The sequence below is a fragment of the Chionomys nivalis genome, chromosome 8, assembly GCF_950005125.1.
Source record: "Chionomys nivalis chromosome 8, mChiNiv1.1, whole genome shotgun sequence".
NCBI lineage: Eukaryota > Metazoa > Chordata > Mammalia > Rodentia > Cricetidae > Chionomys > Chionomys nivalis.
The window spans coordinates 74733224-74760588 of record NC_080093.1 but is presented as its reverse complement, the minus strand read 5'-3'; the positions used below and the strand labels follow the sequence as shown (position 1 = coordinate 74760588).

The following is a 27365-nucleotide window of genomic DNA, read 5'->3' as shown; positions in this document are numbered from 1 at the left end:
TAGTGGCACACACCTTTACTCCCGGCACTTGGGAGGCAGAGGCAAGCAGATCTCTGAGTTTGAGGCCAACCTGGTCTACAGAGTGAGTTCTAGAACAGTCAGGACTCCTACACAGAGAAACCCTATCTCAGAAAACAAAAACAAAATAGGTAAAAAAAAAATAATAATAAGGTATGAGTTCAAGTTCATCCTTTCCAGAATCAGCGAGGTGAAGCAGGCTGGGCTTCCCCGAAGGCCAGCTGATGAGGGTATTCAGAGAGTCTGTTTCTCTTACTGTTGATCCTGAAAGTGTCCAAATGGGCCCCAGGCCTCCTGATCTCAGAATGCAGTTTCCATGTGTAGAGGCCTTCAGAGCTGCCTTATTCCTATTCATCTTCTCCTTAGCTAGAAAGCACCTTCTGGATTCGCTCCTGTACTTCCTTTGCGCCCAAGGACACCATCATCTCAGCCACAGGAGGTCCTTGCTAAAAAAAAAAAAAAAAAAGAAAAAAAAGAAAAAAAAATTCTGTCTTTTTGCCTTGAACTGCAGAAGGAACGCATGCTTATTTTCAATGTCTCAATCTATAGAACACAACCCACAGCCTGCAACCCCAGGAATGGAGCCTGTATTTATTGTATTTTCTTTTGTCTAAGGTGATTTTTTTTTTTAAGTTTTGTTTTATGTATATGGGAGCTTTGTCTGCATGTGTGTCTGTGTGAGGGTGTCAGATCCTCTGGAACTGGAGATACAGAGAGTTGTGCAATGACATGTGGGTGCTGGGAACTGAACCTGGTTCCCCAGAAGAGCAGTCAGTGCTCTTAACCTCTGAGTTATCTCTCCAGCCCCTGTCTTAGAGCTTCATGAATGCTAGCAAATGCTTCAGCACTAAGCTATAACCCAGCCCTACTCAGTCCTTACTTGTCTGAATTTTTTTCCCATTCAATGGCTCTCAGGAGGCTGTTTCTGCCTTTGGCAAATTGGTAATCTATTATTCTCATGATCTCCATGAGGAAGGGACATGTGTTCTGTTTATGCCATCTCCACTGTAACTACTACAGTGCCTGGACCCAGAAGATGCTCAGTGGGTAATTGAGGGAAGTGATCTGTTCATCAGTTTATCATCCCCCTGGACTGGCCTTAGTACCAGATATGAATGTTGGCTGGGAGGGTCAATGAGGGACTATCTACAACATTTCAGTACATGTTCCCTCTCACCATCTGTCCACTGAGGGTCATTCGGAGAAGCTTCATCACGCTGCTGTACTTGGTGCCTTCTAGGCCTTCTGAAAGCTTCTTCAGTTCTCTGTTCACCACATCCTGAGTTAGGCTCAAACCAGATGTTTCTAAAACTCTAAAAGAGAGCGAGTCTGAGGCAGGCGTAATGGTCATGATTATAATCCCAGAGCTGGGGAGGCAGAGGCAGACTCGCCTGGTCTACAGAGTAAGTTCAAGAACAGTCAGGGCTACACAGAGAAACCCTGTCACAAAAAACAAAAACAAACAAAAAACTTAGTATTTACTATACCGAACAGCTCAGAGACATTGCAGAGGAACCTAGAAAGAAACTTGGGAATGGGTTGGACACAGAATGCAAGAATAGGTAATTTCTGAGGAATTACTTGAAACAGCTTCAAGATTTGTCAGGGGGAGTATAGCACAGAGGAAGAGGAAGAAAACATCAGGAAACAGCAGCTCTAGGAACAGCTTCACTGTCAACATGCTAGGTAGAGAGCCTCTTTCCCCACAAACAGAAACATGAAGGATCTAAACTCCACCAGTCAGCAACCATCCTCATCTCCTGGAAGCATATTTGAGTTTTAAGTGGTCCCAACTATTGAGAGCTGGACTTATAAGCCATCTATCCCAGCTCTGACTGAGGCAGTACGTGACTACATTCCACTGCCGCTTCCCCAGTCCCTTAGGAATACATCCCAGGGGCTGGAAAGATAGCTTAGCAGTTATAAGCACTTACTGCTTTTAGAGAACCCAAGTTTGGTTCCCAGTACCCATATTAGGTGGCTTACAACTATCCTTAACTTCAGTTCTAAGGAATCAGTGCCCCTTTATAATCTCCACGGACACACACACAATACAAAACAAAAACAAACCAACTTCTAAAACGATAGGACAGAGGTGCTATATCAACGCTACATGAGCAGACCCCCTGCTGCTCCTGATGGGGTCCACACCATGGTGCTCTGAGTGGCAGCTCAGTGTGGAGTAGTACTGACTCAGGGAGTGTTCTTATAAATGATCTGAAGAAACAGCCTCTCAATGTACACAGCTTTCCTTAACAACTGCCAGACTTCAGCAGCTGAGGACATGAAAAACCAAGGAGGACAAGGCCATTGCCTGCTCCTGAGTCAGTTGGCACTCATCTGTAGACCCCCAGCTTTTGGCACTGGCACTGGAAGAACCTGTTGTTTACAGAAGTCTATGGTGTTTTTATCATAGCAGTCTTACTGGACCAAAGGCAATCATTAACTGAGCACAGGATCACTACTGTTTATAAAATCAAGGAGATGAAATACTAAAAATCTAAAGTGCAAGATAGGAAGAAAATGGACATTCCTCAATTGTCACTGTATTCAGGGAAAGAGGCTGCCAAAGAACAGAAGGACAAGTGCCAGGAAGCTGCTAATGGCACCCCAGAAGACATTAGAGCTGGCTGAGACCTTGACACTGGTACGAAAGTGGTCTGGAGGCTCCTAGGCATTTGAGTATCAACTTTCCTGAATTGAGTGAGAGTCCCAGTGTCTCCGAAATCTAATCCACGACAAGGATGAGAAGTTGAGACATGGTCTTGGTGAACTGGAATTAATAGCTGCAGAGATGGTCAGAAGTTAAAAGTATATACCAGGGGCTGGAGAGATGGCTCAGTGGTTAAGAGCATAGCCTGCTCTGCCAAAGGTCCTGAGTTCAATTCCCGGCAACCACATGGTGGCTCACAACCATCTGTAGTGATATCTGGTGCCCTCTTCTGGTGTGGACATACATGCAGGCAGAATATTGTATACTTAATAAATAAAATCTAAAAAAAAAAAAAAGACCCTACTATGGAATACACCAAATTACTTGGGTTCTGATTGGGGGTAGACTTGCAAATATACTTAGAAATAACTTTGCAAGGTTAGTCACTGTACTTCTAAAAGCAAAATTTGGAAGCAACCCTAATATACATAAATAGATTAATTAAATTCTTGTTGAAGTGGTATTACAAGTAAAGTTAGCCATAGAAAGGGATGAGGAGACTTTCAAGGATTGGACAAATCTAGGCATACTACTGCTGGGTAGAGTACTCCATGCCTACAGTCTTAGCTGCCTGGAAAGATGTAGGAAGATCATTTTTGATCAGTTTTGTACTAGTTTGGGCAACATGCAGTACCTATCTCTAAAAAAATAAAGAAAAAAAGAAAAAAAGAGGAAAATATATCTAAAACATCCAAACATTATCACTGTACTATACCTTTTGGGATAAAATGGGAAATAGCAATTACAATTATGAGAAGAACTAGGCAGACGGAAGAATACACCAGGGTATAATTGTACACCACCATGTCCAGCTTATAATATTCACATTTAAAACCTAGGCTTAAAAAGTTTCAGTGTGCTGGGCAGTGGTGGCACTCGCTTTTAATCCCTGAACTTGGGAGGCAGAGGCAGGTGGATCTCTGTGAGTTCAAGGCCAGACTGATTTAGAGAGCAAGTGCCAGGACAGCTAGGGCTGTTACGGAGAAACCCTGCCTTAAACCCTCCCCCCGCCAAAAAAATTTAGTGTATTAATAATATATCAGACACAAAAATGGTACACAGGCATACATGAGGGCAAAACACTCAGACACATAAAATAAAACTAAATAAACCTTTAAAAGTTTAATTAGACAAAAATCCTGTTATTGCTACAGTAAGTCAGGTATTCTCCCCCCTACACACAGCAGAGGAAAAGGAAGCTCTGGGAGGGGAAACCATCTAGACCTTTGGGGTTGCTGTCCTTACCTGAGAAGCCAGTGAGAGAACATTTTTTTTTTAGTTTGTCACAGTTTTGTGATAGGGTCCAAGAGCCAAAGGTCTGGTGTAGAGAAGCAAGGGCAAAGAATGGGAAGGGTGTGTCTAACCCTTAGCCAGGTGTGTGCACACTTACCCCAGCAAGCGTTTGACAATCACATCCACCTTTTCTGAGTCAACGCCCAGTTGTGCTCGGTGGACGGCAGGACGAGTCCATAAGTAGGAGTACACTGGGGAGACCAGATCCTGCAGACGGCTGATGTGGCCCTGGGGAAAGAGAGAGGCAGTCATCACATGCACTGGGAGGAGTTGAGAAACACTGGAAGGGGAAAGGAGGCCCTAAATCCACACCTGTCGCAGCAGGATGATCCTCTCCACATATGCTGGGTCCAGAACATCCTTGTCTTGCAGTTGGCTCCCGAATGCCTCCTTCACCAGGGCCTGAAGCTTCTTCACCAACTGAGGTCTTCGGGTCTCACTGCTCACCAGCCGTTGGAGGTGCAGTCTGAGGGTAAAGGAGGAGGATGCCTTGGTATGAGTATCCCAGGACTATGCCAAACCTTTCCCCTTGGGGGAACAGTAGGGATTTGAAGACAGTCACTCACATCTTCAAAACCCATAGATAAATGTAATTTTTTTTTTTGTATGTATAAAAGGGGCAGGATTTGATCGCGGCCACAGCCAAAGTCTAGGCAGACATGATTTGTTTTCAGTGTTTTTATTTTTACTTACTCTTTCACTTATTTATTTGTTTATAGACAAGGTCTCCCTATATATCCCTAACTGGCCTGGAACACACTATGTAGACCCAGCTAGCCTCAAACACCACACACCCACCTGCCTCTGCACCCCAAGTGTAGATTAAAGGTGCACAACACCACACCAAGTATTTTCGGTGTTTTAAAAATAGTAGCTGATTTTTTTCCCTGTGACTTTTGAGGTGGTAGGGAGCAAACTCGGGGCCTTATGCATGCTAAGGAAACATTCTAAAACTCAGCTACAGCCAGCAAAGGAACTATCTTAAGCTAGATCACCTAAGGAACATTCTGGTTCTCCCCACGGAAGAAGCAGCTCTGGGTGCACAAGCCCCTTAAGTGGCTGGAGCAGGCTGGATCCATGCTGCTGGTTCAGATTCCTGTCCTCCAGTTGCCCTGGCCCTCTCCTCCTTGGTGTCTTACTAGCCTCTCCCTCCCCACACCATCACCTGATTACTACGGGCACCTGAGTTTATCAATAGGATCCAGGAATGTGCTTTTTGGCCTCGCTTGGATTATGAAGCACCAATATAAAAGGAGAGGTAAAAATGTATTCCTAGGATTGGAACAAGGGGCTGTTTTAATGAAGCACTCAGCTTCAGCTTCAAAGCTGGAGCTTTCTGTTCAGTTCAAATTTATCTCTTTTCTGGAATTCTAACTGATTTTCTCCTTCTGAACAGTAAAGCCTCTTAACAGTAAAGCCTCTTAAGAGTCCAACCCTCATACGAAACCCAGTCATCTTCAGTTCCCATGCTGCCAAGGAGACTCAGAGCAGTGCAGAACCAGGGACCATTCTAAGTCCTGTGGCCCCTTGTCTGTGTTACAGAGGAAAGGTAGGCAGTAAAGTGGCAAACAGCTCATAGGGCTGGGACTGGAACAGTCCTGTGTCCAAAGCCTGCCTGGCAAGAGTTTGCAGTCACTCACACAGCCATTAGAAAGCTGGGAAGCCTTGGCACAGACAGGGTGGTAGTGAAGGTTAAATATGGATCTACATTCAAAGTACTGATGCCAGGGCTTGGAAGTCACCCATTCGGGAGCTGCAGCCTGCAGGAGTCTGAGGCTCCTGGTATGTCACAAGATGGAAGACAAGCCGGGCGGTGGTGGCGCACGCCTTTAATCCCAGCACTCGGGAGGCAGAGGCAGGTGGATCTCTGTGAGTTCGAGACCAGCCTGGTCTACAAGAGCTAGTTCCAGGACAGGCTCCAAAGCCACAGAGAAACCCTGTCTCGAAAAACCAAAAATAAATAAATAAATAAATAAATAAATAAATAAATAAATAAAATAAAAAAATAAAAAAGATGGAAGACAAGATATTATGGGAAGCTATCTTGAATCTACACTGACAAAAATATTAAAAACTTTTTGCTTAGCTTCTGATGTTTGAGATAGGTTATATGTAGTCGGGCTGGCCTAAAACTCTTTATCTTCCCACCTCAACCCCCAGTGCTGGAATTACAGGCAAGAGTAATTTTGTTGAAAAAAATATTTTTCGCCGGGCGGTGGTGGCGCACGCCTTTAATCCCAGCACTCGGGAGGCAGAGGCAGGCGGATCTCTGTGAGTTCGAGACCAGCCCGGTCTACATGAGTTAGTTCCAGGACAGGCTCCAAACCACAGAGAAACCCTGTCTCGAAAAAACCAAAAACCAAAAAAAAAAAAAAAAAAAAAAAAATATTTTTCAAAAGAATAGTACAGAAGTTGGGCAGTAGCGGTGCACACAATTAATCCCAGCACTCGGGAGGCAGAGGCAGGCAGATCTCTGTGAGTTTGAGGCCAGCCTGATCTACAAGAGCTAGATAGGCTCTAAAACTACAGTGAAACTCTGTCTTGAAACAAACAAACAAACAAACAAACAAACAAAAACAAGAGTATTACAGAAAACACAGCCGGGTGATTGTGGTGCATTCCTTTAATTCCAGTACTTGGAAGGCAGAGGCAGGCAGTTCTCAGTGAGTTCGAGACCAGCCTGATGTACAAAATGAGTTCCAGGACAGCCAGGACTGTTACACAGAGAAGCCCTGGCCATGCTGAATTGATACACCATAAATTCAAGCCTGGAACATAGTCAAACTAAATGTTCTTAATTATAATTCCCATGTTCATGTACTACCAGTATTTACTGCTACTGCTGCTGGAACATTAATAAGCCTTCTAATGTATTTACTATGTCTCTGAAGTAAGCACGGCAGTGGCATGATGACAGAAACATCTGAGGATAATTATTGGTTGTGGGCATCAGTCCTAAGTACTCCCTCCTTCCCTGTCTTTTTGTTGACCCCTGGCTTTCAAGGAGGCTTGGGAGGCATCACAGTGTATCTCTAACTGGACTCCATGTCCCCCTAAAATAGCACATCTGTGAGATTAAAAAAAGGTAGTTATATTGCATCTGACATGCTAGATTACATTCACTCTTGTAGGCCCAATGCAAGAAATGCCTCACTGCCCACTGTGTAAATGTGTTAGTCATTTAAATTCTGTCTTGGATCTCCTATAGCTAACATATAGCAAAATTACAGAACTGATCAAGTCATATACTTAAAACAAGTGCAGTTGAGTCAGTATGCTGACACACTCCTGTAATTTGAGCACTTGAAAGGTGGAAGCAGGAGGATCAAGATTCAAGGGCATCAATTGGTTACATAGTATATTTGAGGCCACTATGTAATCCAATCTGGCCCAGAATTTACAATTCACCTGTCTCAACTTTCCAAGTGCTGGGATTACAGGTATGCACCATAATACTTGGCTCTCCCACTTACCTATTGAATTCTGGGAGCTTCTCCAGGTCCAGCAGGGCTGAGTGGCAGGTGATCCGGGTCAGGTCAAACTGTGTTATCAGCTCCGGCAGGGTCCTGCCCATTTGGTTCTCTGCAAGTCAGGTCCACTCAGCTGCTCAGCCCCTCCCTCATCTTATTTCTGTAATTACTTTTATCTTTCTTTCTGCATTGCCCAGGCTGGGCTACAGATTTTGATCCTCCGGTTTCCCACACAGCTGGAATATAGATGCTGATTACACTGTCCAGCTTTTCTCCCACTTTCACACACAAAGGAGAGCAAGTGAGCAAGCTATAGGTTTCCCAGTCTTGGATCAAAACTGCAAGAACAGTGTGCCCACTGCCTGGCTTCTCCAGAGCTTCTGTGTGCTTGGCTCTGAGTAGAGTATAGCACCAGCATGCCCTACAAACTTCATACTTAATGCCACAGTGGAACCTCAGTGCTGGAAGTTGCTGCTTTTTTGTTTCGTTTGAGAAAGGACTTTGGTATTATACAGTCCAGACTGACATCAAACTAGCAATCCTCTTATTTCAGCTTCTCTAATGTTGGGATTCCAAGTGTGTAATACCACACTCAGACAGAAAGCTGTTTTTTGAACATTTTCTTATTTTTAGTTTATGTGTGTGTGCACACGCAAGTTACACAAGCCTACCCATGGAGGTTGGAAGAGGCTGTCAGATCCCTTGACACTGGAGTTACAGGCAGTTGTGAGCCATCTGATATGGTTGTTGGGAACAGAACTCACACTAGCAAGAGTTTTTAGCTGCTGTGCCATCTCTCCAGCCCCCGGGAAGCACCTTCTTAGGGAGCAGCAATACCTTTAGTGCAGTCAGAAGACACCATGGTCAGGCATAGTTCTCAAGAACTATATCCTTGCTGGGAGGTGGTGGTGCACGCCTTTAATCCCAGCACTGGGGGGGGGGGGGGGGCAGAAGCAGGAGGATCTCTGTGAGTTCGAGACCAGCCTGGTCTGTCAGAGCTAGTCCCAAGACAGGCTCCAAAGCTACAGGGAAACCCTGTCTTGAAAAACAAAACAAAACAAAAAAAGAACAATATCCTTTACTAAGGATGTGATTCTGGCAAGTTACAACCTCCTCGAGCCTCAAAATCACCTTAGAAACTAGAATTATCAAGTTACTGCCACAAGAAGTCATCCTATTTGGTACTTGGTTCTTCAAGGTTTGTGTTCTAAACCTTGAATAAGCTAGATTCACAGTACACCAGTAATAATGTTAGAGCTCATACTTATGTAATCACAGTAATCATAAGGTCTGTGGCTTTAAAGCTTATGGTGTGGCCAGACAGTGAGCTGGTTCCTTATATTTATAAGCTTACTGGCTCCTAATTAACCCTACAGAGCACACCCTTAGCCCTATCATATGGACAAGATTAATGGAACTCTAGGTCTCTGAGGACAGGGGCAGTGCCTACTGTGAGTCCCACTCCATCAACAACAGCTGTGTGGGAAAACCAAGTGAGGAAGCACAGTAGCGTGACTCAGTAAACACTGCTGACTAGAATTATGATCTTGTCCAAGATCATGTAACTGATAGGTGGCAATTCTGGGACTGACAAGCAGATCTGCCTGTATTAAAGCTCAAGCTCAGCCATCAGGACCACTCTGAAGCATATGTACCTGCAAACCCCGAGCCACAGTTGGTAATGATGTCAAGCAAGGCTTCAGGCAGAAAACCAGAGGCAGCAAAATGTTCCAGGAAAATGTCCCCTTGCCTCTTAGACAGCTTGCTACCATCCCTGTTGAGGAGCAGGGGCAGATGAGCAAATTGAGGCGGTTGCCAGCCCAGAGCCTGGTAGAGAAGCAGGTGCTTAGAGGTGGAGACGAGCCACTCAGAGCCCCTCAGCACATGGCTGATGCTCATGTGGTGGTCATCCACCACACAGGCTAGGTGGTAGGTGGGGAAGCCATCACTCTTCAAAATAACTGGATCCCCCTCCACACTGGCCACTTCATGTTGAGTCCAACCATATACAAGGTCCTGGAAGGCTGGTGCTGCCTCCTCCAGGCGGAAGCGGATAGCAGGCTTGGGGTCCACGGCCAGCTTCTGGGCCACCTGTGCCTGGCTCAGGCTCCGGCACCGATTGTCATACCTATTGGGAGACAGAGCAGCAGAGCAGCTAAAAGAACCATCAATGGACAGATACCCCACTTGTCTTTTAAGTTCTGTTTTTTACTTACAGTACTGGAGATTTTACTCAAGGCCCTGGGTATGCTAGTAAGCACTACCAACTGAACCTTTGGTATCTGATAGCTTATGACCCTGGGCAATGCAGTAACCTCTTGAAGGGGTTTCTTCTATCTAAAATAGAAGTTTAAAAATAAAGTCACGTGGGTAACAGTGCAGCAGACACTAATGTTTTGCTGTTCCTTTTCTTTTGCTAAGGAGGAGATGTAAAAATGCTTAGATCAAAAGTAGGCTTACAATGAGTACAGACCATGTTGCAATCTTGTGACCTGGTGCCAGTGATGGACCCAGGTAGGAATGTAAACCCATTCTATTCATTGAAAATCAAAGAAAACAACACTTGGTAGGTAAGGAAGGGCTAGGGTCCTGGGAAAGATATTTCTTTCCAATGAGGTTAAGATGTACTTGTAAGGGGGAAAAATCCCTCCTTTTATACCTCCCAGGAATACTCTGTGGATGCCACCTCTGAGGAGCCAGATTGGAACTGTTAACCCCCACAGACAATTAAGGGAGAGATGACAAGGCTGTCAGCAGGTGGGGCAACAGTCAGAGAGGTCACCCCAGAGTTATTTCAAGGCTGCTCCTCTTAGTGTGGAGTAACCATCACCAGATTTTCCACAAGATGCACAAATAAGGTCGATGTGGCTCATATCCTCCTTATTCAAAGTAGGCATGACTACCAGCATCAGTTTCACTAGGGAACTCATGAGAAATCAGACCCCAACTTCAGACCTGCTAAGCAAGAATCTACAGGGTAATCATAAGCCCAGATGATTCGCCTACTAGAGAAAGTACAGGGAGCTGTTGTTGCTGTCATTTTAAAAATTTATTTTATCTTTCACTTCTCTTTTTTTGGTTGATTACTTTTTCAAAAATTGTTATAAAAATTATGTATGTTTAAGTACACTTAAGCACAGTGCCTGTGGAAGCCAGAACTGCTGGAAGCCCCTGGAGCTGGAGTGGCAGGTAGTTGTGAGCTGTCTAATGTGGGTGTTGAGAACTCAACTCTGGGCCTGTGCAAAGCAGCATAAATTCCTAACTAAGCCAACTCCCCAGGCCTCTGGTTCGCTCCCCGCCCCCTACACAAAGTTTTAGCTGAAAGTGGTGGCACACACCTTTAATGCCAGCCCTCAGGAGGAGAAATAGGTGGGTTTCTGAGTTCAAGGACAGCTTGACTCTAAAGAGCTTGCTTCTGGACAGTCAGAGATATATAGGGAAACCGTGTATTGGAAAAAAAAATTTTTTTTTGTTTTTTTTTTTTGTTTTTTCAAGACAGAGTTTCTCTGTAGCTTTGGAGTCTGTCCTGGAACTAGCTCTGTAGACCAGGTTGGTCTCGAACTCATAGAAATCCACCTGCCTCTGCCTCCCGAGTGCTGGGATTAAAGGAAAAAAAATGTCTAAAAAAATTTATTATTATTATTATTATTATGCATGTGCATGAAGTGCACATACCATGGTGCACATGAGGAAGTCAGAAGAGAGCATTATAGAGCCAGTTCTGTCGTTTCATCTTTCACACGGGTTCTTAGGCTAGAACTCAGGTTTCCAGGCATATGCAGTAAGCAACTTCACTCACTGAGCCAATTCACTGGCCTCTGTCCATCACTTTTAACTTTCTAAATGTATATCCAACAGTGTCCTAACAAACATAAATGTGAAGCTTGCAGGCTCAGTTCTTGATACATTTAACTCTTCAATCAACTCTCATAGATCCCATGATGTCATGTGACCATAACTAAAAACAATTCTTTGTACCAATGGAATATGGTCTGTTTACAATTAAAAACAAACAGCTGGTCATGGTGGCACATGCCTTTAATCTCAGCACCTGGGGTGGGGGTGTGGGGCAGAGACAGGCGGATCTCTGTGAGTTTGAGGCCAGCCTGGTCTACAGATCTAGTTCCAGGACAGCCAGGGCTACATAGAGAAACCTTGTCTTGGAAAACAACAGTAATAAACCAAAACAAAGCAAAACAAACAAACAAACAAACAAACCACACACACAAATAAAAATAGAAAAGAAAAATTAAAAAAAAATGAAAAGGAGCTGAGCATCAGCATCCATTCTTTCTTCACGCTCACTATGGACATAATGTGAGCAGATGCTTTAAGCCCCTGCTACCTGGACTTCCTTGCCACGAAGGAAAATCAAACTGTGAACCAGAAGAAACCCTTCCTTCTTAAGTTTCTTTTGTCAGGGTATTTTATCACAGCAAATAAACTATGACACTATCCTACATACATAGCACAGAGGCAAAAGGCATATTTCAAAGTTCCCTCACTGTACTGGTTGCTTTTCTTTTGCTGTGACAAACACCAAGAGCAAGACAACTTATAAAAGAAAGCATTAAGGGCTAGAGAGATGGCTCAGTGGTTAAGAGCACCGTCTGCTCATCTAAAGGTCCTGAATACAATTCCCAGCAACCACATGGTGGCTTACAACCATCTGTAATGAGATTGGTGCCTTCTTCTGGCATGCAGGCCTGCATGTAGGCAGAATACTATATACACAATAAATTAATAAATCTTTAAAAAAAAAGAAAGAGGGCTGGAGAGATGGCTCAGAGGTTAAGAGCATTGCCTGCTCTTCCAAAGGTCCTGAGTTCAATTCCCAGCAACCACATGGTGGCTCACAACCATCTGTAATGAGGTCTGGTGCCCTCTTCTGGCATGCAGGCATACACACAGACAGAATATTGTATACATAATAAATAAATAAATAAATAAATAAATAAATAAATAAATAAATAAAAAAGAAAAAAGAAAAAGAAAGAAAGCATTAAGTTGGGACTATGGTTTCAGAGGGTTAGAATCCATATGGCGGAGCAAAGGCATGGCAGCAGGAACAGCTGAGAGTTCACATCTTAGCAAGCAGGAAGCAGAGAGAGCATACTGAGAATAGCTAGGATCATTTGAAACCTCAAAGCACACCCCTAGTGACACACTTCCTCCAAAATGGTCCCACTTCCTAATCCTTCAATAGTTCTACCAACTGGGGACCAAATATTCAAACACATGAACCTATGGACATCATTCTCTTTTATTTAAACCACCACACTCATCATAACTCCCGTTTATAAAAGATATAAAGTTCAATAACAGGAAACAGAGTAAGTAATTCATAGCATTTCTGCATAGAATTTTTTTTTTGTTTTGGGCTGGGGAGATGGCTCAGTGGTTAACAGCACTGACTGTTCTTCCAGATGGACCCAGCACCCACATGGCAGCTCACGACTGTCTGTAATTCCAGTTCCAGGGAACCCGACACCCATGGCAAAACACAAATGCATATAAAATAAATTAACTTAAAAAAAAAGATTTTTTTTGTTTTGTTTATTTATTATATGTATAGTGTTCTGCCTGCATGTATGCCTGCAGGTCAGAAGAGAGCATCAGATCTCATTACAGATGGTTGTGAGCCACCATGTGGTTGCTAGGAATTGAACTCAGAACCTCTGGAAGAGCAGCCAGTGCTCTTAACTGCTTAACCATCTCCCCAGCCCCCTTGTTTCTTGAAAAGGGTCTCACAAAGTCCAGGAAGGCTTCAAAGTTCCAAGGTAGCTAAGAATGACCCTGAACTGCTGATCTTCTTGCCTCTGTCTCCTGAATGCTGGGATTACAGGCAAATGTCACCATGCCATGTCATAAATGAAATAGTATAGAAGAGTAAGAAAAAATTTATGGGTTGATATAGAAACTTCCTCAAGACAAGAGGTGTGTAGTATACTGCACACTACCATTTACTAGAAAAGGTAACAATAATTTCCGTTTGTCAGCATAGGCACTGAACACCAGCTGGTACCAACTGTCTCCTCTTCAGAGAGGAAATAAGTAGCTAAAGGGAGGGTTAAGGGAGATGTTTCTGTTTTTTTTTTGGAGTAGTTTAAGTAATAAACATGAAGCTAGTTGAAATAGCTCAGTGCATGAGGGTGCCTCCTGCCAAGATTAATGACCTAAGTTCAATCTCCATATGGTAGGAAAGCACCAACTCAGGAAAACTGTCCTTTGGCCTCTACATACACACTGTGGTACGTGCTGCCTAAGTGCACCTATATAAGTAGTAAACATGAAAAGTTTTTTAGATTTTTATGTTTTGTTTTGTTTGAGATAGGGTCACACTGTGAAGTCCTTACTGACCTTAAACTTGCTATGTAGACCAAGCTAGCCCTGTACTTACAGATATTTGTTGGTCTCTTGCCTCTTGAGTGCTGGGATTAAAGGCATGTGCTGCCACACTCACTTACTTTTATTATATTTAATAATATTTTAGTGTGTGTGGGGGTATGTGCATGTGAGTACAGGTGTTTGTTTGTTTGTTTTTGTTTTTCGAAACAGGGCTTCTCTGTAGCTTTGGAGCCTGTCCTGGAACTAGCCTGAGTAGACCAGGTTGGCCTTGAACTCACAGAGATCCGCCCACTGCCCAGCTGAGTACAGGTGTTTATAAAGGCCAGAAGAATCAGATTCCTCCAGAATTGGTTATGAACTGGGTGCTAAGAACTGAACTTGGATTCCCAACAAGATCAGTAAGCCTTTTTTGTTTTGTGTTTTGAGATAGCTTCACTTTACATAACCCTGGCCGCCCTGGAATTCACTATGTCGAACTGGCTAGCTTCAAACTCACAGAGATCTACTTGCCTCTGCCTCCCAAGCACTAGTATTAAAGGTGTGTGTCACCACACATAGCCAAGTAAGTATTCTTAACTACTAAGCACGCTCTCCAGCCCAGAAATTTTTTTACACATTATAATAGGTTATTATTATTATTAAAACTAGTATCACTTGAGGTGCAGTATAACCAGCAGCTTCCTCTACAGCCACAATGACTGATTCTGCTTCTTGGCATTCAGGCTTTACAATGTCCTCCTTCTAAGTATAGGCTGAATTCACACTGACTTCTTTTTAAGAAAAGAACACAGTGGTAAGATGTCACTTCCACAGTTAGGTACATTTAATTGCCAGGCTGTGAGGTGTCCTGTGCAGACCTGTGTAGTTTTGAGATATAGTAGAGTTATAAGAATCTTTGCCTAGAATGTACCAGGTCATTTGTTCAACTTTAAGCACTACCAAAAAGATAAAAAGAAAAGGGGTTTGGTCCTCAGCTCTGGAAATAAGAAAAAGACAGCCCTTGTGTGTATTTTGGCAGTTTAGTTGGTTAGAGGAAACCTACCTGATAAGCAACAGACAATATAGTAAGACCCTCGGTCTGCAAACAGCCTCTGGGGAGATGGATGCAAATCCTCCTCAAACAAATTCTAGGGAACTGCAGGCTTGACTTCGGCCCAACTGTAGCTTTCAAAGACACCCAGATCCAAAGAGCCCAGCTAAGCCCTACCCAAATGTCTGACCTGCAAAATCAGAGATGCTACAAACACATCTCTGATTTGGGGAGGCATCCAAAATGGGCTAGGTATCTCACCGGGGTGTCTGCCGGCTCCTCAGGGCTTCCTTCTTCAGGAGCTCCAGCCGCTGTGGTGAACAGAAACAGGGATAGGCAGCTCCAGACTTCAGCAATGCTTCTGTGGCCTGGGCATACAGTGCCAGTCGCTGGGACTGAGTGTAGGGCCCAGCAGGACCACCCCGACGGGGACTTTCGTCAGGTGGGATGCCTGGAACACAGGTAGAGAATTGTCCACAGTAACACCAGAAAAGTACATAGTGCTCTTCTTTTTTTTTTTCTTCCAAGTATTCATCTGGGTGCTTTACATACACACTGAACTTCTTGTTTGTCTTTTTCAAGACAGGGTTTCTCTGTGTGTAGTCCTGGCTATCCTGGAACTTGCTTTGTAAACCAGGTTGGCCTCAAAGTCACAGATTTCCACCTGTCTCTGCTTCTCGAGTGCTGGGATTAAAGGCATGTCACCAGGCCTTGACACATTGAATTTTTAAGCTTTATGATAATCCATGAGGCCAGTACTACCATAATTTCTGAGAGACTAGGGGTTAAAGATCACATAGTCTAGTCAGGGGGGTGGGGCACAGGGATGTGTGTGTGGCCTGTCTACTGTGTATCCTTTCCATCCATCTTTTCCCAGGTAAGAGAAACCAACTGAGGCCGGTAGCCAGACTCAAGAGAAGGCAGGAAGGCTAGGCTCCAGCCAGTCCTGGTTGGATGTCTGGCTGTTGGTACTCACTGGCCAGGACAGGGATCACAAAGGATGACAATGTATAAATACTAGGGCGCCATGCACTCTGCAGTCTGCTTTGCTGGTTTTTTGTTTGTTTGTTTGTTTGTTTGTTTTTTCTTTTTGAGACAGGGTTTCTCTGTATCTTTGGAACCTGTCTTGGAACTTGCTCCATCGCCTGGCCCACACTTTTTTTTTTTTTTTAAAAAAGTTTTCTGAGCTAGGGTTTCTTTGTGAAACAGCCCTGTCTGTCCTGGAACTCTCTTTGTAGACCAGGCTGGCCTCAAACTCAGATTCAAGTCTGCTTCTGCCTCCCGAGTGCTGGGATTAAAGGTGTGAGCCACTACTGCCCAGCCAAAGCCTACATTCTTAATTTTGAATAACTCATCCTTTTTAAGCCTCAGTTTTCTCCTCTGGAAAATGAAGCTCACAGCCTTTTATAGAGAATGATTGTGGGAACAAATGCATTGGCATTTATATGCTTACAGAGTATAGAGTCTGAAGGCTTGTATGTAAGACAGTCTCAATAAAGCTGCATATTAAACCCAACACTTACAGGCTAGACTCCAAACCTAACATCCAGCTTCCGGACTCATGTGTGAGAGACAGATATCAATATTTCCAGCAGAGGGCAGGGGAGATGCAAGGCCTGCAGAAGGGGACTTCTGCCCACTAAGAGCTTCTAGTAAAGTAGGGTAAGAACACAGATCACCTTGTAACGTTTAACACTAGCATACACACTCAATACAGATGGACCTTGGTTCAAACCCAGTGGACAGCGCTGAGATCTTGGGCAAGTCCACTTTGAATACTTTCAACTCTTCATTTGTAAAACAAGATGTAAATAGTAAGCGTCTCAATAAGGGTCCTAAGAGGCAAAATGAGAATAAGGACATATCACTTGGTACTTGCTAAATGTACTATATATTCTGGCTAAAATTACTGTTATCATAACTTAGCTACCTCTCACACAGCAACTTCATTTCTTCATTTGATAAAAAAGAATGTGGGAGGCTCCAAAGCTACAGAGAAACCCTGTCTCGAAAAACCAAAAAAAAAAAAAAAAAAGAATGTGGGGCGGTAGACATGGTACATGGTATCACAAATTGGTAATCCCATTACTTGAAAAGCCAAATCAAGAAGACTGTCAACGTTCAAGGCTAGCCTATGCTATATAGCAAAATAATGCCTCAAAACAAGACCAAAAACCACACACTTATGAGGCTCAAAGAGATGGCTCAGTAGTTAGGAGTATTTACTGTTCTTGCAGAGGACATAGGTTTGGTTCCCAGATCCCATATGGAGCTCACAACTAACTACCTGTAATTCTAGTTCCAGGAGATCTGATACCCTCTTCTGGCCTCCACAGGCTCTTGCACACATGTGATACACATAAACTCATGCAGACATACACACACACAATAAACAAGCAAACAAACAATACACCAACACTAAGCAACCTCACCAGAACTAGATGGTAAGCCCTATTGCTGAAAACATAACACATTTTGCTGCAGAACATTCAGATATCAAGCAGGAACTGACCTGAAAACTCCCTCCTTGCTAAGGTTTTTATAGCGTAGAAGGTACAAAGTAGGCTGCTGGGGAAGAAAACACATCAATGCCATCCCTGCAGCTAATGCTGCACACTACAGTACCGGCCCACAGGCAAGAGGGTCAAGAACAGCATGAAGGTTATAGAGGTAACTAACTACTTTTGGATTGGGTTTGAGGCATGCTCCACAGGAAGGAATTCAACCTTGGTGTTGTAAATTTGGCCAAAAGTCCATGGTTCAGGAGGCCACAGGCCTTCAGGAGGAACCTACTACTGCTGTCTCACTAACAACAAGCTGTCAAATTGCCTTCTGAATCTTTATGCTTATCCTCAACCTTTTCAAGGGAGCTTCTCTTTGCAATGGTCAGCTCTTATACAACAGCTCATAACTGTTCAGAGTGCTGACAAGTGTCTGCTGAGTGCTCAGCTCCAAATGGAACATCTTTCATCCATTTCCCCACCTCAAGGCCAGAGAACACGACCTCCCTGCAGCCGTGATGGTCTGCAGAAGATCAAGTTAACATTCTAACATCTGGACTCACTGGGATATCGATTTAAAAAAGGATAGGAGGAGCTGGAGAGATGGCTCAGAGATTAAGATTATTGACTGCTCTTCCAGTGGTCCTGAGTTCAATTCCCAGCAACCACATGGTGGGTTACAACCATCTATAGTGGGATCTGGCATGCAAGCATACATGCAGGCAGAATACTGTATAATAATAAATCCTACAAACTATAATTACAACAGGCCCAGCATTAGTGGCACTAATGTCTTGAAGATAACCAACTCTATCTGATTATACTTATGGCCAACTCAATAAGAACTCATATTTGCTACTGTAAACTTAGTCAAGAACCTGTGGCTGGAGGTCACAGATTCTAGAAGAAACCTACTACTACCATTAAAAAAGGGGGGGGGGATAGGACATGAAAAGGGAGAGTGGGATGTGTTGAGGGTACCTGGGGGAAGGAAGGAGTTGGGGATTCCTAGGGAAGTGGGAGGAGGAGTTAGGGTGCTTATGATCAAGATACATTGTTTACATATATGGAATTTTCAAAGAATAAATAAAAGATACTCCATGCTGGCTAGTTTTATGTCAACTTTGACACTAACTGGAGTCATCAGAGAGGAAGGAACCTCAATTGAACCTCCACAGAATCAGGATTGTAGGGCAGCCTGTAGTGCATTTTCTTAATTAGTGCCATTGGTGAGGTCCATATTGGTGAGGTCACCCTGAACAAGTGGTCCTGGGTTCTACAAGCCATGGGGAGCAAGTCAGGAAGCAGCATCCCTCCATGGCATCTGCATCAGCTCCTACCTCCTGAATCCTGCTCTGTTTGAGTTCCTATACTGACTTCCTTGGGAATCATAAGCCAAAAAACCCTTCCTCTCCAAGTAGCTTCAAATCATTGTGTTTCATAACAACAATATTAACCCCACTAACTAGGATGTACTCTATTAAAGGGGGAAGGGAACCACAACCCACTTTTGGGACCCATTCATGCAGCAGATAGCTGCTACTCTACTTTTCAAAATACCCTGCTGGCCCTTAGGAAAGGCTAAGCATGGTGTGCATGCCTTAGAGCTCCAGCACTCAAGGGATCAGGAGTTCAAGGCCATCCTTGGACACGCAGTGAATTTGAGGCCAGATATGAGACACTGTCTCCACAAGAAAAAAAAAAAAAGAAAGAAAAAGACAAGGAAACTAGAACAAAGTTGAATGAGGTAAATTTGTGGATCATTTCCATATCAAAATTTATTAGAGATCTCCATCTTTTTTATTAATTTCATTCTCAAGACACTTTCACATGTGTATATATAGAATATATTTTTATATTTCCCTTCACTCTTATCTCCCTCCCATTCCTATTAACACCCCTTCATCCCTGTTATGTTTCAAACCTGGGACAAAGGCCTATTTAACTATCAAATTGGACTTGGCAGCCAGGTTCTCCCTGCATCCCTCAGCCCCTGCCTGTCACAGGGCCCTCCTGGCTGGCATATCCTGTCCCTACCCTTAACTTCCAGCTTAACTACTTTTCCTCTTTCCACCAACTGTCTACCTTTCCATATATAATCCAACCATTCTAGTTTTCTGGTCTTTTTGTCTGCTTTCTTTTGGGCCTCCTGGCTGCTGCACCTAGTAGCCACCCCCACTCACCCAAACAGCTCAGGGTCACATCCGTTCTGGACTCAACCAGATGTCCCTACCTCTGACTATGTCTCCCTTTCATCTACAGTAAACTTTCTCCTCCACCATGCCTAGGAGCACTCATCTTCTTTCCTTTTTCTTTTTTTTTTATTCCATTCTCACCAGTCCCTTTCCCAGATTTAGGACTTGGTTTTATTTTGTGATCCATTTTGCTTACCCAGGGTCATCTGTGTGAATAATCGATGTTGCCTTAGTAACTTTTCTATTGCTGTGATCAGGCCCTGTTTACACAACAGTGTGGCAGTGGGTGCTCAATGAGGGCAGGAGCAGCGGCTTTCCTCAATTCCACATGAGCTTCACATGGTACCCGCAGCAGCAAGAGCCCCATCAAGTTGAAGTTGTCACATGGGCCTGTGTTTTACTGAGTGAATTTGCTGGCCCCCACTAAAACTCATTTTGCTTTTTTGTAGTCTTTGGGCCACGATGTAGGATGTCCTTCTGTATATGTGTTGCTTTTATTGGTTAATGAATGAAGTTGTTTTGGCCAATGCAACAGAGTAAAGCCGGGCGGGAAACCAGAACAGAGACAGAGAGAGAATAGGTGAAGTCAAAGAGATGCTTGTACCTGCCCAAGGAGACAGATGCCCAGAACCTGTACAGGTAAGCCACAGCTTTGTGGCAATACACAAATTAACAGATGGGTTAATTCAACATGTAAGAGCTAACTAGAAATATATCTGAGTCACTGGCCAAACAGTGTTGTAATTAATATAGTTTCTGTGTGATTATTCAGGTCTGAGCGGTTGGGAAACAAATGCGTGGTCTCCACCTACATGGCCATACTGACGTCCTTGTCATTTCTCACCCAACACTACTTCTCTTCCACAGAACTTTTGCATCTGATTCCATCTACTCTAAATAGCCAAAATTAGCCCCTTAATTCATTCAAGACTCTATGCCCAGAGAAACAACCCTATCAAGAAGAACATCCTTTTCTCAGTTTTCCAACAAATTACTCTTTCTCCGTAACTTTGCAGGTGCACATGTACATGTAGAGGCCAGAGGCTGACGTTGGGTGTCTTCTTTAAGGGCTTTCTACTTTATTTTTTAAGATTTTAATTAACTGATCCCTTTGTATGTGGATGTTTTGTCTGCATGTACATATGTGCACCATGTTCATACAGCACCCACAGAGGCTAGAAGAGTACTGGAACCCAAACTAATAAGTGCTTTTACCCACTGATCATCTCCTAGCCCTCTCACTGAACCTAGAGTTCACTGGTTAGAACCCCTGGTCAGTGAACCCCCGGGAATCTGATCTCAAGTCCTCACACCTGCACACAGCAAGCACTTTACCCAACAAACCATCTCTCCAGCCCTTTCTCTATAATTCTCATCACAACTTACTATCAGGTTAAGGATGAAGTACAGGGCCAGGGCACAGCTTAGTGGTAGAGTACTTGCATAATACGCACAGGCCCTGGGCTGGAGCACCAATACGGTTTAAAAAAATTCTGGGTAGGTAAAGTCCTAATACTTGAATTTTTAAGGCTGCAGCAAGCAGATGGATCAAAGTGATCTTAATGACTAATACATTCCTTTAGTCAATGAACCTCAACTACAAATATACTAAAATTTCACTAATAAAAGCTAGAAATAAATGAGTTTCTGCTACTTAGGAACTTAGAGCGTGGTGAATAATTATCTGAGGTGAGAGTATATATCTTCAAGTAGTCTTTTGTTTTGTTTTTTTGAGACAGGGTGTCTCTGTGTAATAGCCCTAGCTGTCCTGGGACTAGCTATGTAGACCAGGTTGGCCTTGAATTTACAGAGATCCACCTGGGTCTGTCTTCTAAGCGCTGGAATTAAGGATATGTATCACCACCACCGGGCTTCAAGTAGTCTTCATATTTTTCCTTAGGGTGTTAACTTTCTCTAGTGCCTGCCCTAAAGGAACCCACAGGAGTTCAAGATGATCCAGGAAACTCAAAACACATTCTTTATTTCAACAAGCCTAGTTAAATTCAGGATTAAATTACCCACAAGAAGATCAACTCCTAAAACTGCATTCAATTTGTTTGACTCACATGATGTGGTTTAAAAATAAAATAAATTCAAGCCTAGGTTTAACAATGGACAGTGTTAATTTAAAGTAACAATTAGCCAATGATGTGGCGCAAAGGTCAAGACTTGTGGTAAAGCCTAATAATTGTAGTTCAGGCCCTAGAACCCACACTGTAGAAGGAGACCCAACTCTAGCAAGTTGTCCTCTGACACACAAACAAGTGCATACACACAATAAATGAAAATACAAATTAAGATAAAGAGTTAGGACCACAGAGAAACCCTGTCTTGAAAAACCAAAAAAAAAAAAAAATCAGAAAAAAAGATAAAGAGTTAGGGAGAAGGGGCTGGAGAGCTGGCTCAGCGGTTAAGAGCATTGCCTGCTCTTCCAAAGGTCCAGAGTTCAATTCCCAGCAACCACATGGTGGCTCACAACCATCTGTAATGAGGTCTGGTGCCCTCTTCTGGCCTGCAGGCATACACAAAGACAGAACATTGTATACATAATAAATAAATAAATAAATATTTAAAAAAAAAAGAGTTAGGGAGAAGACAAAAAAAGGTACTTAAAAAAAAAAGAAAAAAATGGGGCGTTCAGCTGGGCATGGTGGCAAATGTCAACTTTAATCCCAGCACTCAGAAGGTAGAGGCAGACAAATCTGAGTTCAAGGCCAGCCTGGTCTACATAGTGAGTTTTAGGACAGTCAGGGCTACATAGAGGAACCTGATCTACGTATCTACATACATACATACATACAAACATACATACATACATTCTATATACTTCAGCTTTCTAGTTCTTCTTGGAACTACAAAGTTGGACAATTTGAAGTCACATTCTCTTGGGAGCAGGAGCTGGTGCTCATAGGCACCGTATTCTTTTCAGGAGACCCCACTTCATGTCCACCACACGCCTAGTCATTCATTCCCCGTGAACCTGTTTCCTGCTCTGACCTCTCAGGGAATGCACTTAAACAGTTGGGGTAAGAGAAGGTATTCCACAACAGTCGTAGAGCTTGGCTTCGGGGAGTCTTGTCATTTTTTTTACAGGGAACATCCACCACCCCAGACTATGCAGATTTATCTGTTTTCCCTGAGTTCTTATTCTCCACCTTGAACGCACAGAGAAGACCCACAGCTTTTTTTTTTTTTTTTTTTTGGTTTTTCGAGACAGGGTTTCTCTGTGGCTTTGGAGCCTGTCCTGGAACTAGCTCTTGTAGACCAGGCTGGTCTCGAACTCACAGAGATCCGCCTGCCTCTGCCTCCCAAGTGCTGGGATTAAAGGCGTGCGCCACCACCGCCCGGCGACCCACAGCTTCCTTCTCTGCTTCCTGTTCCCCCTCAGAGACGCTTTCCTTGCCAGCCTCACCTGCCCACTCCAGCATGTCCTCAATGTTCTCTGCTGCCCTTGGTACCAGTCGGCTCTGATCAGTGTCCTCCAGTCTCAGAATGAAGCTCCCTTGGTGCTTCTTGGCAAAGATGTAGTTGTAGAGAGCAGTACGGAGGCCACCCAGGTGCAAGAAGCCTGGTAGAAGAGAAGAGGTCAGATAGGACAGGGAAGAGGCTAGATCACAGGCCTCAACTGAAATGCAAATAAGAATGTCCCAATGAAGTTTCAAGACCAAGAAATGGCTGTGACTGTCCTATTTCTTTGGTTGATAACCAGACTGTCACTGAAAAGGACACAGTGGGGATGGAGAGAAGGCCTAATGGTTACAAGCACTGGATGCTCTTCCAGAACCCAGGTTCACTACCCAGCATCTACATGGTGGCTCATAACTATCTGTAACTCTAGTTCCAGTGGATCCAACACCATCTTCTGACCTTAGCAGGTACCACATAGAGATGGTACATATACACACATGTAGACAAATTACTCATAATGTAACATAAAATAAATAAATCTTAATAACAACAGAAAAGAAAAAGTAAAGGTCAGGGTAGTTGACTCCATTTAGTCCTTCATCTTGGGAATGGAAAAACACCCACGTGTCAGGTCCAGGAGCTTGTCATCACATAAAAATGCTCCAACTCTTCCTGAGTGCCTTTAGCACTCAACTTTGACATTTGCCTCAAAGCCAAGTTTCACCAGGAGAAACAGCATTCATTATCTGTTTGAAAACTATTCAGAGGCCAGATCACACTAGCATTTACATTACATAAGTCTACTGATATATTCCAGGGAAGAAGAAGGCTAATTACATGTTAATAACACATTTAAATCATATTTAAAAATCGTTTTTCATATATACCCTACATATCATACTTAATCACATCATGCAACCTGCATTTTTCCTATTTGAGATTATTACCATAAGCACTAGTTATAAGTAATTGTAATAAGCCAGGTAGTGGTGGCACACGCCTTTAATTCCAGCACTTGGGAGGCAGAGGTAGGAGGATCTCTGTGAGTTTGAGGCCAGCCTAGTCTACAAAAGCTAGTTCCAGGACAGGCTCCAAAGCTACAGCAAAACTGTGTCTTGAAAAACAACAAAAAAGTAATCATGATCAAAAGTAACTTTCGATTTCACGATATTTCCTTTTGCTGGAGTTTAAACTTTGAAAGTATTGTTACTAACTAAAAGTTTCAAATTTTCCCAGGTTGGTTATTTCCCTTTTCCACTACTTTCTTTGGTCCAGGCCAGGGTCCTGGATGTCCACAATCAGGTCATATACATTTATAACAACCTCATCTGCATTTCCAGGTACCGAAGGCACCATGAGACAGGAAATGTTCTTCCGGATACCAGGCAGACCTGGTTCAACAATAGTTCTATGCGAGAATTTCAGCAAACCCACAAAACAAGTAGTTTCCTGTAGAACTGAGTCTCAGGAATTTCAAGACAGGATTCAAATTCTACCTTCAGGGGCTAGCTAAGTGGCTCGAGTCAATAAAGTGCCTGCTGCACAAGCATGACAACCTGAGTTTGGATCCCCAGCTAACCCTAGCCCTACATAAAGCCAAACATCCAGCTGGTAAGTCCTGCGCTGGCAATGGGAAACAGGCAGATTCCTAGAGTTCACTAGCCAGCCAGCTTTGGTGACTCTTTCTCATACCCACATGAAAACACAAATACACCATACATGAAATTTAAAAAAGAATTCTCAGTCCACCATTAAGAAATTCCTGCTGGGGGCACACGCCTTTCATCCCAGCCAGCACTAAGGAGGCAGAGGCAGGCAGATCTCTGTGAGTTCAAGGCCAGCCTGCTCTACAAAAGCTAGTTCGAGCCTGGCGGTGGTGGCGCACGCCTTTAATCCCAGCACTCGGGAGGCAGAGGCAGGCGGATCTCTGTGAGTTCAAGGCCAGCCTGCTCTACCAAGGGAGTTCCAGGACAGGCTCCAAAGCAACAGAGAAACCCTGTCTCGAAAAAAAAAAAAAATCCTAACCTTTGGGAATTCACTTAGCTTTCACAAGTTTCAATTTGCTGATATCAGTAGGCTTTAAAAAAAAAAATAGTCAGGCTGGATCTGGTGGCATCAACCTTTCCTCTTAACCATTTTGGAGGCAGAAGCGGGTGATCTGTGTAAGTGAGCCAACAGCCTGGTCTACACAGCAAGTTCCAGGCCAGCCAGGGATACAGTAAGTTCCTGTCGCAACTCAACAAAAACACCTGGATTCTTCTTTATCATTAGGTTGCTATGATACCTAAATGTTGACCAAAGCAGAACTTTAAGCCAGGTCTGGTGACTCACACCTATAACTCTAGTATCTGGAAGGCAGAGACAGGAGGATTGCTGCAAGTTCAGTGCCAGCATGATCTTCACAGTGAGTTCTAGGCCAATGGGCAATACAGTAAATTGTTTCCAAATTAAAACAGCCAGAACAACAACAAAAAAAAAGTATACCTTCAATTAATTTTTTTTGATATACCTTCAATTAATTTTAACTATCACAGTGATCTACACTTATTGACAACTCCTTCCCATTTGGGTTTTTCCTGCCAGTCAGCAAAGAAATGAAAATGATAATTGAAGTGAAGGCTACTTCACATAGCAGGTCTTGCTGAGTGGCTCAGCTACGCTGGCTCAAGACCATCAGTCAAGTACTATTATTAGCCCTACTTGACAAATAGCAAAACTAGGACATAAACAGAGCAGAGAACATTGCCAAAATGACACATCTAGGAATGGCCAAAAACAGAAATATAGGCTAGGTGGTGGTGGTGCATACCTTTCATCCCAGCCTTCTGGGAGGCAGTGGCAGGCGGATCTCTGTGAGTTCAAAGCCAGCCTGGTCTACAAGACCTAGTTCCAGGACAGGCTCCAAAGCAACAGAGAAACCCTGTCTCGGAAAAAAAAAATCTCTATCTATATATCTAGATAGATGTATGCAGAAAATGCCAGGCCTTGGTGACCTACACAAGTGCCTCTTCAAATAAGGGACACGTCCAGTGCACGCTCACAGTAGGTAAGCACAGAAACGGAGGAGTGTTGAGGTTTAGAAACTTGCATCCATTTGATAAGCCATTTGACGTCCACTGAGACTAACAAAAAGAAAGGAGCTTTTGTTTTGTCTGGTTTTCAGATACTCGTTTTTCCCTAGTAGTTTCATTTATGTTAGTCTTAAATACAGAATTACAACTGGTAATTAAGAATCAGGGCTTCCGCCACACAGAGTTTAAAAAAAATTCCACGATTTATATCGCCTGCCCAGAAGCAATGTGTCATTCCTGTGCAGCTGGGACTCTGTCTCAATGATCTTTTTCTGCTGACCTTGGGTCTGGAATGAAAGGCTGCGCAGTGTCAAGTGGGTGGAAGGTGACTTGAGCTAAAGGAGGGTTGGGAACGTGTGGTGCGGAGCGTAAGTGACGACAATGTTTCTCTCATTTTGGTCTTTTGTAGCCCTGGCTGTCCCGGAACTCTGTAGACCAGGCTGGCTTCGAGACCCGCCTGGCTCTACCTTCCAGGTGTTGGGATTAAAGGCGTGTGCCCCACCATCCAGCAAGACGACAGGACAGTATTTCTAACAGGCTATCCACTGGCCTGATTTCCCTTGGCTTGCTAAGCTTCTAGCAGTAATAAACCCGGGCCACTGCGCCATTTGCTCTTAAGCTTCAAGCAGGTCTCCTTAACATGTGGTTCTCAACTCAAACGTTAACTCTTCAGCAATGCCTTCTAAGGCACCCTATTCCGCTTCATTTCCAAAATGACATATATAACCCTAAAATTTTTCTTGTAAGTGCATGTCGTGGTCACTAGAATGACAGTTTCTTCAAAGCAAGAACCCTAACTTTTCAATGACCACTGCATTCTAGCGCATAGGGCTTGGCACAGTTTATACGCACTACACAAAAAATAACCGAGACATTGTAACAAAGGAACTTCCAGGAACCTGAATCACTTCAGATCTTAGTCCTCCATTTCCGTCTCTGTAAAATGGGGTCGCGCAGACACCGGAAGGGACTGGTTCTGGAACGTTCGGGGGCGGGGACAGACCGGTGGGCTGCGGCGCGGGCGTCACGTCCGTCAGGATTACCTGTGGGGCTGGGAGCGAAGCGAACTCGCACCGTGGCCCCGGGATCTGGGCCCAGACTGGCGTCCCGCCGTCCCACGCGGTGGCCTAGGGCCACCGCGCGAGGCCCGGGCTGCGGAAGCCTCCGGAGGAACGCCGCCATGTGAAATAGAAACACACACGTGGGCTTCTTCGCGCGTCACTTCCGCGCGGCTGGGGGGGCGGGGAGCTCATTTCCACCAATCAACTTCCGCCACAGCGCGAGCGGCCCCGCCCACTTAAAGGCGCAGGCCGCCGAT

The 27365-nt window shown here is 43.9% G+C and overlaps 1 protein-coding gene across 2 annotated transcripts; it reads right to left on the bottom strand.

Moving 5' to 3' along the window:
* Positions 1–27229, bottom strand: Ears2 (glutamyl-tRNA synthetase 2, mitochondrial). 2 transcript variants are annotated; one of them, XM_057779443.1, is made up of 9 exons: positions 27091–27229; positions 22981–23136; positions 15134–15323; positions 9150–9622; positions 7498–7606; positions 4337–4490; positions 4122–4252; positions 1196–1331; positions 1–464 (listed from the first exon to the last, which is right to left on the bottom strand). In XM_057779443.1, exons 1-9 carry the CDS (start codon positions 27227–27229, stop codon positions 381–383), a joined length of 1572 nt encoding a protein of 523 aa, XP_057635426.1. In that variant the 3' UTR covers positions 1–380. The 2 variants fall into 2 exon arrangements, with proteins under 2 accessions (XP_057635426.1, XP_057635427.1); XM_057779444.1 differs by having other exon boundaries at positions 26947–27208.
* Positions 27230–27365: the final 136 nt, after the last annotated feature.